Genomic DNA, 19,591 nt, shown 5'->3' with positions numbered 1-19,591 from the left:
CCACGTCACAACCATGTCACAACCACGTCACAACCATGTCACAACCATGTCACAACCACGTCACAACCACGTCACAACCATGTCACAATCATGTCACAACCACGTCACAACCACGTCACAACCACGTCACAACCATGTCACAACCATGTCACAACCACACAAAAATAGTCATGTACAACCGGGAAAAACCACAGCAGGAGAGGAGAGAAGGGGAGGAGAGAAGAGGGGAGAGGAGAGAAGGGGAGGAGAGAAGAGGGGAGAGGAGAGAAGAGGAGGAGAGGAGGGGGGAGAGGAGAGGAGAGAGGAGAGAAGGGGAGGAGAGAAGAGGGGAGAGAAGGGGAGGAGAGAAGAGGGGAGAGGAGAGAAGGGGAGATGAGAGAAGGGGAGATGAGAGAAGAGGAGGAGAGGAGGGGGGAGAGGAGAGGAGAGAGGAGAGAAGGGGAGGAGAGAAGAGGGGAGAGAAGGGGAGGAGAGAAGAGGGGAGAGGAGGGGGAGATGAGAGAAGGGGGGAGAGGAGAGGGGAGAGGAGAGGAGGGGGGAGAAGAGGGGAGAGGAGAGAAGGGGAGGAGAGAAGAGGAGAGAGAAGAGGGGAGAGGAGAGAAGGGGAGGAGAGAAGAGGAGAGAGAAGGGGAGGAGAGGAGGGGGGAGAGGAGAGAAGGGGAGGAGAGGAGAGGAGAGGGGAGAGGAGAGAAGGGGAGGAGGGGAGAGGAGAGAAGGGGAGGAGAGGAGGGGGGAGAGGAGAGGGGAGAGGAGAGAAGGGGAGGAGGGGAGAGGAGAGGAGGGGGGAGTGGAGAGAAGGGGAGAAGAGAAGAGGGGAGAGGAGAGAAGGGGAGGAGAGAAGAGGGGAGAGAAGGGGAGGAGAGGAGGGGGGAGAGGAGAGGAGAGGGGAGAGGAGAGAAGGGGAGGAGAGAAGAGAAGGGGAGGAGAGAAGAGGGGAGAGGAGAGGAGGGGGGAGAGGAGAGAAGGGGAGGAGGGGGGAGAGGAGAGAAGGGGAGGAGAGAAGAGAAGGGGAGGAGAGAAGAGGGGAGAGGAGAGGGGAGAGGAGAGAAGGGGAGGAGAGGGGAGAGGAGAGGAGGGGGAGAGGAGAGAAGGGGAGGAGAGAAGGAGAGGAGAGAAGGGGAGGAGAGAAGAGGGGAGAGGAGAGGGGAGAGGAGAGGAGAGAAGGGGAGGAGAGGGGAGAGGAGAGAAGAGGAGGAGAGGAGAGGGGAGAGGAGAGGAGAGAAGGGGAGGAGAGGAGAGAAGGGGAGGAGAGGAGAGGGGAGAGGAGAGAAGGGGAGGAGAGAAGAGGAGAGAAGGGGAGTAGAGGAGGGGGGAGAGGAGAGGGGAGAGGAGAGAAGGGGAGGAGAGGAGAGGGGAGAGGAGAGGAGAGAAGGGGAGGAGAGGAGAGAAGGGGAGGAGAGGAGAGGGGAGAGGAGAGAAGGGGAGGAGAGAAGAGGAGAGAAGGGGAGTAGAGGAGGGGGGAGAGGAGAGGGGAGAGGAGAGAAGGGGAGTAGAGGAGAGGAGAGGGGAGAGAAGGGGAGTAGAGGAGGGGGTTTGGGGAGAAGAGCCCGTCTCTCTTACGCGCTGCCTGTTTGAACTGTGAGAGGACGGGCTCGTAGATGTCGTAGTAGACCCTCCCGGGGTCTGTTGCTGTTGTCTCTGATGAAGAGCAGATCCTCCAGAGCGGGGTTCTCCTTCCCCTGCCACATGGTCAGGGTGAACCTGAGGACCAATCACACAGTCAGACCGCCCAACCTTACGGACCAATCACAGCGTCACACCGAACGTATGGACCGATCACACACACAGAATCTGCGGACCAATCGCAGTCAGCCTGAACCTAAGGACCAATCATACAGTCAGACTGAACCGTTGGACCAATCATACATTCAGACTGAACCTGCGGACCAATCAGATGATGGGCGAGTTAATTGGCCAGTTAGTTGTCTGGATAGCGACTCACCGGGATGACTGGCTGAGCAGCCAGCTGATCTGGGGCCAGCTGCTCCTGGCCATGAGGACGTGGACGGGGAAGGTGATTGGCTGAGGGAGCAGTCTGATGAGCTCATACATCTCCTCCACCATGGCCCAGCTGTAGGTGTTGTTGGGGGATCCAGGGAGGTACAGAACCGCCCACCCAGGGGACACGCTCACCTCCGCAAACATCTGCTGGACCAGGGACAGGAAACTGGAGGAGGAGGGGAGAGAGAGAGAGAGAGCGAGAGAGAGAGAGAGGAGGGGAGAGAGAGAGAGAGAGAGAGAGAGGAGGGGAGAGAGAGGAGAGAGAGAGGAGGGGAGAGAGAGAGAGAGAGGAGGGGAGAGAGAGAGAGAGAGAGAGAGAGGAGGGGAGAGAGAGGAGAGAGAGAGAGGAGGGGAGAGAGAGAGAGAGAGAGAGCGAGAGAGAGAGAGAGAGAGGAGGGGAGAGAGAGAGAGAGAGAGAGAGGAGGGGAGAGAGGAGAGAGAGAGAGGAGGGGAGAGAGAGAGAGAGAGGAGGGGAGAGAGAGAGAGGAGAGAGAGGAGGGTGAAAGAGAGGAGGGGAGAGAGAGAGAGAGAGAGAGAGAGAGAGGAGGGGAGAGAGAGAGGAGAGAGGAGGGGAGAGAGAGAGAGGAGGGGAGAGAGAGAGAGAGAGAGAGAGAGAGAGAGAGGAGGGGAGAGAGAGAGAGAGGAGGGGAGAGAGAGAGAGAAGAGGGGAGAGAGAGAGGAGGGGAGAGAGAGAGAGAGGAGGAGAGAGAGAGAGAGAGAGAGAGAGAGGAGGGGAGAGAGAGAGAGGAGGGGAGAGAGAGAGAAGAGGGGAGAGAGAGAGAGAGAGAGGAGGGGAGAGAGAGACAGGAGGGGAGAGAGAGAGAGAGAGAGAGAGGAGGGGAGAGAGAGAGGAGGAGAGAGAGAGAGGGAGAGAGAGAGGAGGGGAGAGAGAGAAGAGAAGAGGAGGGGAGAGAGAAGAGGGGAGAGAGAGAGGAGAGGGGAGAGAGAGGAGGGGAGAGAGAGAGAGAGGAGAGAGAGAGAGAGGAGGGGAGAGAGAGAGATAAGAGGAGGGGAGAGAGAAGAGGGGAGAGATAGAGAGGAGGGGAGAGAGAGAGGAGGGGAGAGAGAGAGAGGAGGGGAGAGAGAGAGAAGAGGGGAGAGGGGAGGGGTGGAGTAGAGAGAGAGAAGAGGGGAGGGGTGGAGAAGAGAGAGAGAAGAGGGGAGAGAGAGACAGGAGGGGAGAGAGAGAGGAGGGGAGAGAGAGAGAAGAGGGGAGAGAGAGAGAGAAGAGGAGAGAGAGAGAGAGGAGGGGAGAGAGAGACAGGAGGGGAGAGAGAGAGAGAGGAGGGGAGAGAGAGAGAGAGAGAGAGAGAGGAGGGGAGAGAGAGAGGAGAGAGAGAGAGAAGAGGAGGGGAGAGAGAAGAGGGGAGAGATAGAGAGGAGGGGAGAGAGAGAGAAGAGGGGAGAGAGAGAGAGGAGAGAGAGAGAGGAGGGTGAGAGAGAATGAGAAGAGGGGAGAGAGAGACAGGAGGGGAGAGAGAGGAGGGGAGAGAGAGAGAAGAGGGGAGAGAGAGAGAGGAGGGGAGAGAGAGAGAGAAGAGGAGAGAGAGAGAGAGAGGAGGGGAGAGAGACAGAGAGAGGAGGGGAGAGAGAGACAGGAGGGGAGAGAGAGAGAGAGAGAGGAGGGGAGAGAGAGAGAGAGGAGGGGAGAGGGGAGAGAGACAGGAGGGGAGAGAGAGAGAGGAGGGGAGAGAGAGAGAGAGGAGGGGAGAGAGACAGAGAGAGGAGGGGAGAGAGACAGAGAGAGGAGGGGAGAGAGAGACAGGAGGGGAGAGAGAGAGAGGAGGGGAGAGAGACAGAGAGAGGAGAAGAGAGAGACAGAGAGAGGAGGGGAGAGAGAGACAGGAGGGGAGATAGAGAGGAGGGGAGAGAGAGAGAGGAGGGGAGAGAGACAGAGAGAGGAGGGGAGAGAGAGAGAGAGGAGGGGAGAGAGAGAGGAGGGGAGAGAGACAGAGAGAGGAGGGGAGAGAGAGAGAGAGGAGGGGAGAGAGACAGAGAGAGGAGGGGAGAGAGAGAGGAGGGTGAGAGAGAATGAGAAGAGGGGAGAGAGAGACAGGAGGGGAGAGAGAGGAGGGGAGAGAGAGAGGAGGGTGAGAGAGAGAGAGAGAAGAGGGGAGAGAGAGAGAAGAGGGGAGAGGGGAGGGGTGGAGTAGAGAGAGAGAGAAGAGGGAGGGGTGGAGAAGAGAGAGAGAAGAGGGAAGAGAGAGACAGGAGGGGAGAGAGAGGAGGGGAGAGAGAGAGAAGAGGGGAGAGAGAGAGAGGAGGGGAGAGAGAGAGAGGAGGGGAGAGAGAGAGAGAAGAGGAGAGAGAGAGAGAGGAGGGGAGAGAGACAGAGAGAGGAGGGGAGAGAGAGACAGGAGGGGAGAGAGAGAGAGAGTAGGGGAGAGAGAGAGAGGAGGGGAGAGAGACAGAGAGAGGAGGGGAGAGAGAGAAGAGGGGAGAGGGGAGAGAGACAGGAGGGGAGAGAGAGAGAGAGAGGAGGGGAGAGAGACAGAGAGAGGAGGGGATAGAGAGAGAGAGAGGAGGGGAGAGAGACAGGAGGGGAGAGATAGAGGAGGGGAGAGAGAGAGGAGGGGAGAGAGAGAGAGGAGGGGAGAGAGAAGAGGGGAGAGAGAGAGAGAGGAGGGGAGAGAGAGATTAGAGGAGAGAGAGAGGAGGGGAGAGAGACAGAGAGAGGAGGGGAGAGAGAGACAGGAGGGGAGAGAGAGAGGAGGGGAGAGAGAGAGAGAGGAGGGGAGAGAGACAGAGAGAGGAGGGGAGAGAGAGAGAGGAGGGGAGAGAGAGAGAGAGGAGGGGAGAGAGAGAGGAGGGGAGAGAGACAGAGAGAGGAGGGGAGAGAGAGAGAGGAGGGGAGAGAGACAGAGAGAGGAGCGGAATGAGAGAGGAGGGGAGAGAGAGAGAGGAGGGGAGAGGGGAGTGGTGGAGACATGGGCCAGAAGAGGGGAGAGGGGAGGGGTGGAGTAGAGAGAGAGAGAAGAGGGGAGAGGGGAGGGGTGGAGTAGAGAGAGAGAAGGGGGGAGGGGTGGAGAAGAGGGGAGAGGTGAGGGGTGGAGTAGAGAGAGGGGAGGGGGGAGGGGTCTGTTAAAGAATTTCAACTGATCACCCATGTGTTCACTCCAAGATATGTTTTCTGTTATCTTACTCTATTTATGTTCCTGTTTTCTCTGAGTTTATTGTTTTACAATGTTTGTGGAAAGCAGACGTTAACTACATTCTCACTGCCATCTGTTGTGCCAGACCCCCTGTCACGACACTACCCCTTTAAAAGGGCTCCGCCTCTCATTGACGGGGCTCTCTGACTCGAATTCACTTCCTGTTGTGAGAGACCGCTTGCAAACGTATTGAAGAATAAAGTATTGTCAATTGTTTTTAAACCAGCTTGAATCGACCACTCGCGTGCTCTTATTCTTAATCCAAGTATTAAGAAAATATATTAACAATATGGCGACGAGTCTTTGGACTGAATTGCGGTTTTCTGGGACAACTCAGTTTTTTCGCGTGCTCCGGAGGCGAAGCGTGGATCCGCGGCAAGTTTGACTTGTGGAGTCAACTTCGAGCAGCCGGCGTAGTCTGCTGGCTAGTTTTCTCGAAGCCCTTCACCTCTGCAGCTCGCTAAAGGACTGGTACGTTGTGAATCTTAATCATAGTGGTACGTTGTGTTTTTTCAGCTGGAGACATTGACCATAGTTTTATTCGCACCGGTTGTTGAATGTATTTCCTGGTTGTTGTCCTTAAAGCCGGTTGTTGAACCGCATGCCCGCTTAAAAGCCTATATAACTTAACCAGGGTTAGGTTTTTGTTAGCGACGCATTTACAGCGTTTCAGTACTAAATGGTGGAGTACTACACAAAGTTATTACTCTCGAAAAGCCTTCTCTTTTGAATTTTTGGTTTTGGGATCCGCGTTGCGGGGGGTTGCCGCGACTCGACGGGGCTTTTGTTGTTTTAAGGCTCGTTATTTTGGTTTTGTACTCCTTTTGTGAAGGGCATGACACGGAGTTGGCTGTTACACTTTGAAAACGTTTAAACCCCGGGTGATTTGCTTTTTGCTAAGTGAGTCGTGTAGGCCTTGATTTGTTTCATTTTGTTTGTCTTGTCTTGGGATTTCAGATCCTGTTTTCTGGGTTTTTGTTTAGTGTTGAACTTCTGTACATGCTAGCTACGGTTTGGTTTTGCATTTAAGTGTCTGTTGTGCTGGCTTTGTTTTGTGTTTAGTGTTGGGGTTATTTTGGGATTTCTACGGCACTCTGTGCTCATCCTTGGTTCTTTTAATTCTGCTCCAAGCTACGTATCTTGTATTTCTGTTAGCTTTGGTTTTTGTCCTTTGTTTCGATGCTTAGCTTCCCTGTGCTGGCTAGTTCATCCACATGGTTGGTTCCACATGTTGATTAGCCCACGTGCTTAGCTAACTTTGTGCACACGTGGTTGACTTCCTGTTTTGCTGCTTGTGAAAAAAAAAAAAGAGAGAGAGGTCCTGTTTTTCCTCAACCATTTTGAGGATCCACCATTTTGGTTTCTGAGGTCTGCCATTTTGGAGAAAAAAAAAAAAAAAGTAACAGGAAAAAAAAAAAGAAAAAAGAAAAGTCTCTCAACACAGCAGGTATTGGTTTTTACTGTACTTTTTACATTTGTTTGTATTTGTAAAATGGGAACTACTGCTAGTACACCAAAACGGGAACCTTTTTTGGGCGCTGCCAAGATAGTGGCATTAAAGTATGATCCGAGTGTGTGTGAGCAAATTACTTTATGGGCTAAAAATAGTGATTTTCCTCCGGTCTCTGGTACACTGTTTGTTAAGTTGCTAGGGAAAGTTAAGAGACAGCTTAAGGAGTTTCAATTAACTAAGCTAGGTAGGAAGTCAGAGAATGCCATTAACTGGTCTCACTTTCTTGCCTGGGAGACAACTGCAAATGACTCAATTGATAGAGCTGAAACTGCCCGCAACAAAAGGGAGGCTAGGAAGAACTCTGTCACTGCTAAAGCTGTTTATGTTAAGAAATTAATTCCTCCTTCGGACAACGACGACCTTTTAGAACCGTGTCGTTATATCCTGATCCAAATGCGGCCGTCCCTATTCCTGTCCCTCAGGTTCAGCCAGGTTTAGTTCCTGCCCCTAGTCAGCAGGTCATCGTCCCTCCTCAGGGCCATGTGCTGCCCCCCCCTCTTCTAGTCCCGACATTTCAGCCAACCTCCATGGTTCACCACACCCCCCCTGCTCCTGCATTGTTACGGTTTACGACCCCTATTGCTGGTCCGTCATCTGTCCCCTCTCAGCTTGTCCCCTCTCAGGTTTCACATCTCCCTTCTCCCTCATCCTTAACTGTAACTCCTTTTGGAGCCCACTCCCAAACTCCTTGGTTGTCTCAGATGTCACCCCCCCCAGGTTATTATTCTCATTGCAGTACTCCGGCAGGGACCTCTTTTAGTGATGTTGACACTCAGTCTAAATTGGCTATTATCTTCCCTGGAACTTCCCTTTTTGCTGGCTCATCCCCTTCATTGACTGACTCTATGACTCCTGATGACACCTCAGCCAAAGTCTCACCTCCTTTATTGACTCCCCCTGATACTACTCCTCCCCCTGCTCTTGACATTTCTCCCCCTGCTCTTGAAACATTAGAGGGCCATCCACATTATAGTCTTAGGTCTACTGGTCAAGTTCAAGAACAACAACTCTCTTCTGCATTAGGCAAGATGCTATTGCCGATGATTAGATGCATTAATCCTGTACCTCAACCACCTCTGGGCCAACCAGGTCACGCCGCATGGAGCCCTTTTTCTGATGTCTACAGACCTTTCCGTTGTGATGAGCTGCGGGAGCTTGCTTCCTCATTACCTGATCCTGCTAAGGACATTGACAGTTTTGAGAGAGATGTGAATGCTGCCGTTCAGATGTACAGACCGCACTCTGAGGAACTTGAGGCTGTAATGAGGCTTGCGCTACGTCTCAAATGGGCTGATATAAGGGGTAATTTTGATGATAAATTGACTTTTGATGATCCTGGATTTGCACCTCAGGTGATACAGCTGCTGCAGAGAATCAGGCTCCGGTTCCCTCCACAAACTAACTGGGACCTGATCTCCTCCTGTAAACAGAAGCTGAATTAATCTTTCGATGATTTTTATGAACGCCTGGAGAAAACCTTTTCTCTCCACTCGGGCATGAATAAGCATGCCAATGACTACAAAACTGTGTTGAAACAACAATTAATGAACAATGCTGTCCCTGCCCTCAGTGACCAAGTCAGGACTTCGTGTGTAAACTGGGAGACACAACCGCTAGAACAGGTCGTGGGTGTGTTCAGATTTGCAGAACGTTTCACTCTACTAAAGGAACAAAGGGAGGCTGCTGAAAAGAAGGACTCTGACGTGAAGCTGCAGGCTGCACAGGTTAGGTACTTCGACACCAATGCTCGCACAGAGCCACAGCAGAAAGATGGACAGCATCAACAATCAAGGGAGAATAGAGGGAATCAGGGTAATTCACAACAAAACAGCAGGTTTAACAAATCAGATGAGCGCTGTCATCACTGTGGCCGAAAAGGGCATTACCGGAGGGAATGTAGACAATACGCTAGGGTACAAAAGTCTTCTCCTAACCAATGGGGATCTGCACCCCCTCCGGGAGTCTCTGTCAGTTCTCCACAGGGAGGTGGTTTCTGACAAGATGTAGGACAGGTAGGGAAAGCTAGGGAAAGTGAGTGTGTACGTGAGGAGGGGAGAATCATTCATATTCATCAATACCTTAATCTGCATACCAAACCATCTGATAATCCAACTGTAACTATGACTGTTAATGGGGAAAATTTGTTTTTTTTGGCTGACACAGGTGCTCATTCTTCTGTAATTAGTACTGCTAGCGTGACACAGCGTCCTCAAGTGACTGAGGAGCTTGCTAAAACTGTTGGTGCTGCAGGCATTGTGAAATCTGAAAGAGTGACTGTTCCATTGAAAGTGGAAGTAGATGATTGTCAGCTAACACACCAGTTCATTTTGAGTGAATGTTGTCCAGTGAATCTTTGTGGGCGTGACTTGTTATGTAAGCTAGGTTTCCAGATGACCTGCTCCTCAGAAGGTGTCACCATACTCAGATCATCAACAATGACACCTCCGGAGGTGACAACCATGTACAACGACGCGCCTACCGATTGGTCTTATAATTGGTATGTTGATTGTAACACTCATACATCACAACATTTAGAAAAGTTGTTTTCAAAAGTACGGACATGTTATAGCTACGATGCTCCGCTCAGCCCTCATGATAACTTGCTCTGTACCGCATCAACATCTTTTTTAAGCCAAGACCATGGGTTTGAGGACACTTGGATGTTGCCTCAAGTTGATGAAACATTGATGTGTAATGTGTTGTATGTTGGACCGGATCATGCAGTTCTTTCTGTCGACCTTAACGGTACACAGAAACAGCTGTATGATGGTCATTCTGTGCCTCATGTGTCTCTTGCCGTTTCTGAGTTTGTTAATAGGAGGGATGCTGATGCGTGGCTGATGGACATAATGACAATAACGGACTGGGTCGGAAATCCTCATCAAATGAGGTATTCCGCCAAGACGGGGGTAAGAGCATTTCCTTACACCTGGGCTATTCCAGTCACTAGGGGGATCCAAGGATCATGTTTCTTCCAGACACAATCTGATGACACACAAGATTTATCTGTGTTACGAGGACTTCCAGATTCATTATGGGCAAAGGACAAATTTGATATAGGGAAAATTCGAAACGTGAATCCTGTTGTGGTTACCCCTAAAAGTTCATTCCGACCAAAGCGCGCTCAGTACCCGCTCCCTCTAGAGGCTATAGAAGGTATTGCAGAGGTACATGCATCTTTGTTAGAGCGTGGAGCCATTTCTGAGGTTGACAGCTCTCCTGTCAATTCTCCAATCCTCCCTGTGCGCAAAGCCTCAGGAGAATGGCGTTTTGTTCAAGATTTGCGTTGTGTTAATGAAGCTGTCATTGCTAGGACTCCTCTTTGTCCTAATCCTGTAACCCTCCTTGCCTCCATTCCTTCATCAGCTGCTTTCTTTAGTGTTATTGATCTCAGTAATGCATTTTTTTCTGTACCTGTACACCCTGATAGCAGACATTGGTTTGCTTTCCAGTTCAAGAACAAAACATATGTGTGGAATGTTATGCCTCAAGGATTTGTTGATAGTCCTTCTATCTACAATGCAGAGCTCGCGCGCAGCTTAGAAGGGTTTATTCCACCACAGAATAGCATCATTGTCCAGTATATGGATGATTTGCTTGTTGCTAGCTCAGACAAGGAGTCATGTATCAAAGACACAAACGCATTGTTGTTTTATTTAGCAGAGAATGGCCATAAGGTTTCCAAACACAAAATCCAGCTGGTGCGTGAACAGGTTACATACCTAGGTCACGTTATTTCTAAACATGGAAAATCTTTAGGTAGCAGCCGTGTGGAGGCTATCCTTGCTCTGCCCATGCCTACAACCAAAAAACAAATGATGTCTCTGTTATGAACGGCACACTATTGCCGGGCCTGGGTCCCGGATTTCGCTGAGCTCACACAACCCTTGTCCGATCTGGCCCACGGACGCAACCTTTCTCCCTCTGACCGAATCACCTGGACTGACGAAGCACGACTGACTCTAACGGCCCTTAAACAGAGGCTGTCTACAGCCCCTTGTTTAGGTCTCCCTGACTATGAAAAGCCTTTCCACCTTTTCACAAATGAAAAGGACGGTTATATGTCCGCCGTTTTAACCCAAAAGCATGGGGACCGGTACAGACCGGTAGCATACTACTCTAAAAGGCTTGATAGTGTAGTTAGAGGGTTAATCCCATGTCTAAGATCAGTGGCGGCGGCCACTGAAGCAGTATTGGGATGTGTCGACGTGGTAGCCATGCGACCACTAATCGTGAATGTTCCACATGCTGTTTCTGCTTTACTTTTACAGGCAAAGACCTCACACCTGCATCCAGCGAGACTGTTACACTATCAGAATGTGTTACTAACCATGTCTAATGTTACTCTCCAGAGATGTACTGTCCTGAATCCAGCGACACTGCTGCCAACACCAGATGACGGAGATCCACATGATTGTGTGGCTGTTATTGACTTAGTCAGTAAGCCACGCCCTGACCTCACTGATGTTCCTTTGTCTAACCCTGATTTTGAACTCTTTGTGGATGGTTCTGCCCAGCGATCACAAGCTGGTGAGCCTGTTGTTGCCTATGCGGTTACCACTGCTGATACAGTGCTGGAATCAGCCAGACTTCCTAACCATCTCTCTGCACAGGCTGCTGAATTATTTGCGCTCACCAGGGCATGTATTTTAGCCAAGGGTAAGTCTGCTACTATCCACACGGACAGTGCATATGCATTTAGCACAGTCCATGATTTTGCGATGCTATGGAGGAATCGTGGGTTCCTTACCTCAAGTGGTAAACCCATTGCTCATAATACTTTGATTAACCATTTATTGCAAGCAATGTTGTTACCATCCAGTTTAGCAGTATGCAAATGTAAAGCTCATGCTAAAACCTCGGATCCTGTGTCCATAGGTAATACGGCTGCTGACTCAGCTGCTAAAGCGGCGGCACTCTCCTCTTGCGCTCCTGTGTTGTCTATGCTCTCTCTCTCATCTGTGGATTCACAGGTCTCTCCTCCTATGTCTCTGAACGACATTGCCGACCTACAGGAATCTGCTCCTCCTGATGAGAAGAAGAAGTGGAAAACCAAATGCACATTCAATGATGAAAGCAGGTTATGGCTAGGACCTAATAACAAACCAGTCTTACCTCGTTCTTGTTTCCAGTATGCATTCAAACTAGCGCATGGGCCTGATCATATTTCAAAAATAGGAGTTGTGGATGACGTGCACAGGTATTGGTATGCACCAGGGTTCACTGTGTTTGCAGAGCAGAGTTGTGCCAAATGCATCATCTGTATGCAAAACAACATTGGGAAAGGTATCAAAATGAAAATGTCAGCTCACCCGAGACCAGAGTCTCCGTGGGAACATGTGATGATGGATTTTATTGAACTTACACCATGCGAAGGGTATAAATATTGCCTTGTCTTAACTGATGTTTTTTCTAAGTGGACTGAAGTTTTCCCTTGCAGGCATGCCTCAGCAATCGCTGTGGCCAGGAGTCTCCTCCGAGAGATAATCCCCAGATGGGGATTGCCTTTGAAACTTTCCTCTGATAGAGGAAGCCATTTTGTGAATAATGTGATTAATGAGATTTGTAAGAGTTTGCAAATTGACCTCCGAACGCACTGCAGTTACCATGCTGCATCAGCTGGGATTGTAGAAAGAGCTAACCAGACATTGAAGGTTAAGCTCACCAAACTGATGGCAGAGACAAATCTGTCATGGATGAAAATTTTACCTTTAGCTTTGATGTTCATGAGGGGCCGTCCCCACCAAACTACGGGGCTCTCCCCATATGAAATCATTGCTGGTAGACCTATGAGAATGTTTAACAAACCTTTTCCCCAGAACAAGCTGACTCTGATGTCCTGTGAACAGGACATGGTACAGTATTGTCTGGCACTCAACAACATTCTAAAAGATCTCTTCAACAGAGTGAAGGCGACCATCCCGGATGCCAGAGAGGGTTTCTTGCATCACCTCCAGCCAAGCCAATGGGTGGTGATCCGGGACCTGAAACGGAAGGCGTGGAATAGTGCTCGTTGGCTGGGCCCATACCAGATCTTGCTGACCACCCAGACGGCCATAAAAGTAGCTGAGAGGACGTCTTGAGTACACGCCACCCACTGCAGGCTGGTTCCAAACCAAGACGAGGCCAGCCGGCCAAAATATTCCAACAACCAAGATGCATTACCCGGTGTCACCACCAGGGCGAAAGCTCACTCTCTGGTCTCCTCATCTGAGGAATCAGACCAAGGATAACACACCCTATCTTTTCCTCATTGCTGTCATGATGACAACTTTGACCACTGCCCCAGCAACGCCCAATCATAATCCAACCACACTCCCCCTCACGCACCTACTCGCACCCCCCTTGAAAGAGAACTCGGACCAGTTCTCTCCTGAAACTGAAACCATTGAACGAAGGAAAAGACAAGAACACACCCCAGTATTCGTTTGTCCCGTTGAGCGTTGCACTCCACTTGACTGTTGGGTCTATACGGTAGACCAAGATGGATGGAAGATGCTGCATACTGCTTATGTGAGATTTGAAAGTAACAAACGATTTCCAGGTTCTACTGTTGTAACTGTGACTGAAGTTAATGTAGAAAAAGACTCTCCTTATTGGTGTGTTTTAACTAAAGATGTTATGCGAGTATCAAGAACAAAGAATTATGGAGTTGACATTTGTAGATCTGTTCCAGATTATCCTCAAGGTACTGTGTTTAACTGCTCTATGCACCTAACCAAATCAGCTAAGTCAATTGGACAGGAAAAGAAGCATCCTAATGAAGCTATTAGTATAGTCAGAGACTTTGCACATAGAATGAACTACGCTAACTGTTGGATTTGTCAAAATGTACCTCTTAGTACTTCTGCACCCATATTTTATCCAATTCCTTTAACCCAAGCAGAATGGTCACACTATGACTGGCAGGGTTTAGATACTCATGTTTTCTCCGCTCCTGGACAATCCTCTGCTTGTCATTTTCATGTAGGATTAGATAGACTAGGTAACTCCTATACAGGGATTGAAGAGGTTATTCTAAGCAAATTAACACTAGAGGTTAATGAGAATCATAGACCTTCTAATTTCTCCCGCCTTATTCTGTTCAAGGTTACACACTTTTCTGAAATAGCTGGACAGGGATTGGTTCACAATATTCAAGTTATATTAGTCCAAATAGACAATCATGCACCGAGTACTAGGTTAGCTTGCACAGCTGTATCTACTACAGTAAATTGGCGAAATTCAATTACCATTTCTGGATTAAAATGTCAAATTATCGATTGCATCATTAAAGCACAAACAAAATTGCATCCTCAAGAAATGGAACCTCAAAATCAAGTCGACCAATTCAAAGTAGTACCTCTTCAACAGGTTACAGCCTGTATTGATCTTTTCAGATACAACACACAAATTAGGACACAAATTAATGATCTAGGCACTAGCTCCTGCGTTGCTCCTATCTACAAATTCTTATATCCAGGTTCAGCGATAGGCCTTCCAAAAGGTGTATTTTTAGTCTGTGGCGATACATCTTATTCAACCCTAAATAGCAACAGTGTAGGAAGATGCTATCTTGCTCATTTAATTCCCATGATTAGGAAGGTGGATCACGCTGAAATGCAGGTAATTCATCATCAATCAAATTATAGACATCGTCGTGCTATATCACCCTTTCAGTTTATTTTTGGTGTATTTTTTCCTAACTATGGCATGTATAACACCCAAACTGAACTCATGACTCTCTCCGCTGTCTTGGCGGATCACTTGAATGCATCGGACAGAGTAATTTCAGCCTTAGCTAAGGAGGTGAATGAAATGAAGAAAGTTGTGCTACAAAATAGGTTTGCCTTAGATATAATTCTTGCTAGTAAAGGAGGAACATGCGCGATTGTAGGGTCAGAATGCTGTTCGTTCATCTCAGATCCAAATGCCACATTAACAGAGTTCCATGAATCAAACATGAAAGGTATTCAGATCTTAAAGACTGTCCATGGGTTTAATGCTTGGGGAATTTTCGATTATGCTTTTCCAAGTTCTGGAAATATTCTCAGATCTCTAGGTATCATTTTTATGATTATTATTTTGATTATTATTATTATTGGCATTGTTCTTAAGTGTATTGGAAAGGGTTTGAATACTGTTACAGATATGCCCATTACTGCATTAATGTTCAAAGGAGAAGTTGAATTAGACCTTCATTCAACTCAAGAACTTAGTCAAGTCTGTGCCATTGGAAATTAGGATCTTGAATTGTTTTGAAACTTGAAGTTAAGTTTTTTTCCTCTCAAAATAAAGAGGTTTTTTTTTCCACTCATGAATATATGAAATCTGTATTAGATTAGTATCATGTTATCTTTTTACCTTGCTTATGCCAAATTGAAGTGAGGAGTTTTGGTACATGATTGCATATAGGAAGAAATTAATCTTGGTGTGTTAAATAACCTTGAGTTTATTAATCTTTATTATGCTCCACCTAGTGGAGAATAGATAACTTCCTTTCCATATGTGTAGAATTAGGTTTTTACCAAATCTGTTTGACTATTTTTATGATATTTTATAATTTGATTCCACATGGTTGATCCTTTCAATTATATTATTATTGTTGTGGATGTTTTACCCACAAGATTGGGGAATTGTTAAAGAATTCCAACTGATCACCCATGTGTTCACTCCAAGATAGTTTTTCTGTTATCTTACTCTATTTATGTTCCTGTTTTCTCTGAGTTTATTGTTTTACAATGTTTGTGGAAAGCAGACGTTAACTACATTCTCACTGCCATCTGTTGTGCCAGACCAACTGGCACAACCCCCTGTCACGACACTACCCCTTTAAAAGGGCTCCACCTCTCATTGACGGGGCTCTCTGACTCGAATTCACTTCCTGTTGTGAGAGACCGCTTGCAAACGTATTGAAGAATAAAGTATTGTCAATTGTTTTTAAACCAGCTTGAATCGACCACTCGCGTGCTCTTATTCTTAATCCAAGTATTAAGAAAATATATTAACAGGTCGAGTACTAACAAACGCGTTTCTCTACTAACAAACGTGTTTCTCTACTAACAAACGCGTTTCTCTACTAACAAACGTGTTTCTCTACTAACAAACGTGTTTCTCTACTAACAAACGTGTTTATCTACTAACAAACGCGTTTCTCTACTAACAAACGTGTTTCTCTACTAACAAACGCGTTTCTCTACTAACAAACGTGTTTCTCTACTAACAAACGCGTTTCTCTACTAACAAACGTGTTTCTCTACTAACAAACGTGTTTCTCTACTAACAAACGTGCTTCTCTACTAACAAACGCGTTTCTCTACTAACAAACGTGTTTCTCTACTAACAAACGTGTTTCTCTTACAAACGTGTTTCTCTACTAACAAACGTGTTCCCTACTAACAAACGTGTTTCTCTACTAACAAACGTGTTTCTCTTACAAACGTGTTTCTCTACTAACAAACGTGTTCCCTACTAGCAAACGTGTTTCTCTACTAACAAACGCGTTTCTCTACTAACAAACGTGTTTCTCTTCTAACAAACGTGTTTCTCTACTAACAAACATGTTTCTCTACTAACAAACGTGTTTCTCTACTAACAAACGTGTTTCTCTACTAACAAACGTGTTTCTCTACTAACAAACGTGTTTCTCTACTAACAAACGCGTTTCTCTACTAACAAACGTGTTCCCTACTAACAAACGTGTTTCTCTACTAACAAACGTGTTTCTCTACTAACAAACGTGTTTCTCTACTAACAAACGTGTTTCTCTACTAACAAACGTGTTTCTCTACTGCGCACATGCAAGGCTGTCTAATCACATCTACTCATCCGCATGGTCAGGAAGTGGATCTGGCTCCTGATTGGCTGCTCACCGGGGTCCGTCCACCACGGGATAGAACCCAGGCACGTTGGGACCAGGAAGTACGTCAGCGTTGATCCAGACGGGCCGGTTGATCCCTGCGGTCCGGTTCTTCAGCGCCGTCAGTGATGGACCCACTGCCTTCAGACTCTTAAAGTCCAGCTTCATGCCTTTGGCAGAGGGGACAACATGATGGCTCTTAAAGGGGAGGTCACCTGCAGTATCATCAATCTTAAAGGGATATTTCACCGTAGAATTAAAGTTTATCGGAGCTCTTTGGGCTACCCTCAGGATAGATTTTGTGGTTTCAATACTAATATTAAAGCGCAAGCTTTATTGGCAGACTGATAGATAGGGAGGTTGTACAGTATTTTGCTTTGTAACCAATCAGGGCCCCCGACCTTTCCTGGAGTTGAGCACGGCATCCAGCCATTGGTCCAGGCTGTTGTCACTGTCGACGTCCGGGGGGTGGGCCATGATAGGGAGGGCCGTCTCATTGGCTGTATGCAGACCCTGGACGGTCACATCCGCTTCCAGGATCATGACGTCACCTTAGGAGAGGGGGGAGGAAGGGAGGAGGGAGGAGAGAGAGAGGAGGGAGGGAGGAAAGAGAGAGGAGAGAGAGAGGAGGGAGGGAGGAGAGGGAGAGAGAGAGGAGAGAGAGAAGAGGGAGGGAGGGAGGAGAGGGAGAGGAGAGGGAGAGGAGGGAGGGAGGGAGGGAGGAGAGGGAGAGGAGGGAGAGAGAGAGGAGGGAGAGAGGAGGGAGGGAGGGAGGAGAGGGAGAGAGAGAGGAGAGAGAGAAGAGGGAGGGAGGGAGGAGAGGGAGAGGAGAGAGAGAGGAAGGAGAGGGAGAGGAAGAGGAGAGAGAGAGGAGGGGGCAGAGGGATGATAGTATGGTTAGAAACTATTCAGGGTGTGATCTTGTAATAGATAAATTCAAATGAGTGTATTCTCTGCTCAATACATTATCATAGGCCTGTCTTATAAAGTGAGCGCTGGCCTCTGTTTATTGCCCTGACCTCAATGTCCCCAGGCCTAAACAACCCTTTATGGCAGGAGACCTCACCAGGGGTCACCTCCTCCCAGCTAGACCTCCCCAGGGGTCACCTCCTCCCAGCTAGACCTCACCAGGGGTCACCTCCTCCCAGCTAGACCTCACCAGGTCCCCTCCTCCCAGCTAGACCTCACCAGGGGTCACCTCCTCCCAGCTAGACCTCCCCAGGGGTCCCCTCCTCCCAGCTAGACCTCCCCAGGGGTCACCTCCTCCCAGCTAGACCTCCCCAGGGGTCCCCTCCTCCCAGCTAGACCTCACCAGGGGTCACCTCCTCCCAGCTAGACCTCCCCAGGGGTCCCCTCCTCCCAGCTAGACCTCACCAGGGGTCACCTCCTCCCAGCTAGACCTCACCAGGGGTCACCTCCTCCCAGCTAGACCTCACCAGGGGTCACCTCCTCCCAGCTAGACCTCCCCAGGGGTCCCCTCCTCCCAGCTAGACCTCACCAGGGGTCCCCTCCTCCCAACTAGACCTCACCAGGGGTCACCTCCTCCCAGGGGTCCCCTCCTCCCAGCTAGACCTCACCAGGGGTCACCTCCTCCCAACTAGACCTCCCCAGGGGTCACCTCCTCCCAGGGGTCCCCTCCTCCCAGCTAGACCTCACCAGGGGTCCCCTCCTCCCAGCTAGACCTCCCCAGGGGTCCCCTCCTCCCAGCTAGACCTCACCAGGGGTCCCCTCCTCCCAGCTAGACCTCACCAGGTACCCTCCTCCCAGCTAGACCTCCCCAGGGGTCCCCTCCTCCCAGCTAGACCTCACCAGGGGTCCCCTCCTCCCAGCTAGACCTCCCCAGGGGTCCCCTCCTCCCAGCTAGACCTCCCCAGGGGTCACCTCCTCCCAGCTATCTCTGATCTCTGTAATGTTTACTTCAGCTGTTGACCCTCAGACCTAGCCTTCTCACTGATGATTGGTTAGTGAAGTATTTGCATATGCAGGTATGGTCACACCCACACTGTTTATAATGCTCTGTTTTCATGATAATCTTGGCTCTTGGTGGATGTTCCTTTCTCTCTGAGCCCGACTTTGCAAACTCATAAACTATCTGGAATAAAGGTAACCAGCCTGGACTTGCAAAGATGAACCTTGGCATTCTCGACTGCTCTTTTTTTAATTATTAGAATAAATCTATAACCGTCTCATGAATGGACTTCTTGGTTGGTTGAGTGCGGCCATTACTTTTCAGAGCCTTGTTCATCTCTGACTGGTTGTTGGCACGGTGATACCAGGTAGCCAATAGCGCGTCTTTCTCTGCGATGTCACCGGTCTGAACCAGGAAGTCCAGCATGTCTCCACCAGTAGGAAACCATGGAAGGGGACCGGGGCCTGACATTAAAACACACACACACACACACACACACGCACACACACACACACACACACACACACACACACACACACACACACACACACACACACACAGCCATTATTGTCCATTTATGGATGACAGGAATAGCAGTCTTCACTGATGATGGTAAATGTACTGCACTTATTTTGCACCCTGAACACTTCCCTCCCGAGACACAGACCCTGAACACTTCCCTCCCGAGACACAGACCCTGAACACTTCCCTCCCGAGACACAGACCCTGAACACTTCCCTCCCGAGACACAGACCCTGAACACTTCCCTCCCGAGACACAGACCCTGAACACTTCCCTCCCCCCGAGACACAGACCCTGAACACTTCCCTCCCGAGACACAGACCCTGAACACCCCCCCCCGAGACACAGACCCTGAACACTTCCCTCCTGAGACACAGACCCTGAACACTTCCCTCCTGAGACACAGACCCTGAACACTTCCCTCCCGAGACACAGACCCTGAACACTTCCCTCCTGAGACACATACCCTGAACACTTCCCCCCCGAGACACAGACCCTGAACACTTCCCCCCCGAGACACAGACCCTGAACACTTCCCTCCCGAGACACAGACCCTGAACACTTCCCTCCCGAGACACAGACCCTGAACACTTCCCTCCCGAGACAGACCCTGAACACTTCCCCCCAAGACACAGACCCTGAACACTCCCCCCCCG

General features: G+C 49.2%; 1 protein-coding gene across 1 annotated transcript in view; it reads right to left on the bottom strand.

Annotated features, from left to right (window-relative positions):
* Positions 1-19,591, bottom strand: part of fam151a (family with sequence similarity 151 member A) — a gene marked incomplete at both ends in the record, with an annotated part of 21,027 nt that overhangs the window by 212 nt on the left and 1,224 nt on the right. The window contains 6 exon segments of the mRNA XM_084457921.1: positions 1,561-1,615; positions 1,617-1,701; positions 1,943-2,167; positions 16,518-16,674; positions 16,906-17,055; positions 18,731-18,877. Coding sequence (XP_084314047.1) covers positions 1,561-1,615; positions 1,617-1,701; positions 1,943-2,167; positions 16,518-16,674; positions 16,906-17,055; positions 18,731-18,877 — 819 coding nt within the window.

The sequence above is a fragment of the Borostomias antarcticus genome, assembly GCF_949987555.1.
Source record: "Borostomias antarcticus genome assembly, chromosome: 24".
NCBI classification, from domain to species: domain Eukaryota; kingdom Metazoa; phylum Chordata; class Actinopteri; order Stomiiformes; family Stomiidae; genus Borostomias; species Borostomias antarcticus.
Note: the sequence above shows the minus strand (reverse complement) of the source record. Positions and strands in the feature narration are given on the sequence as shown.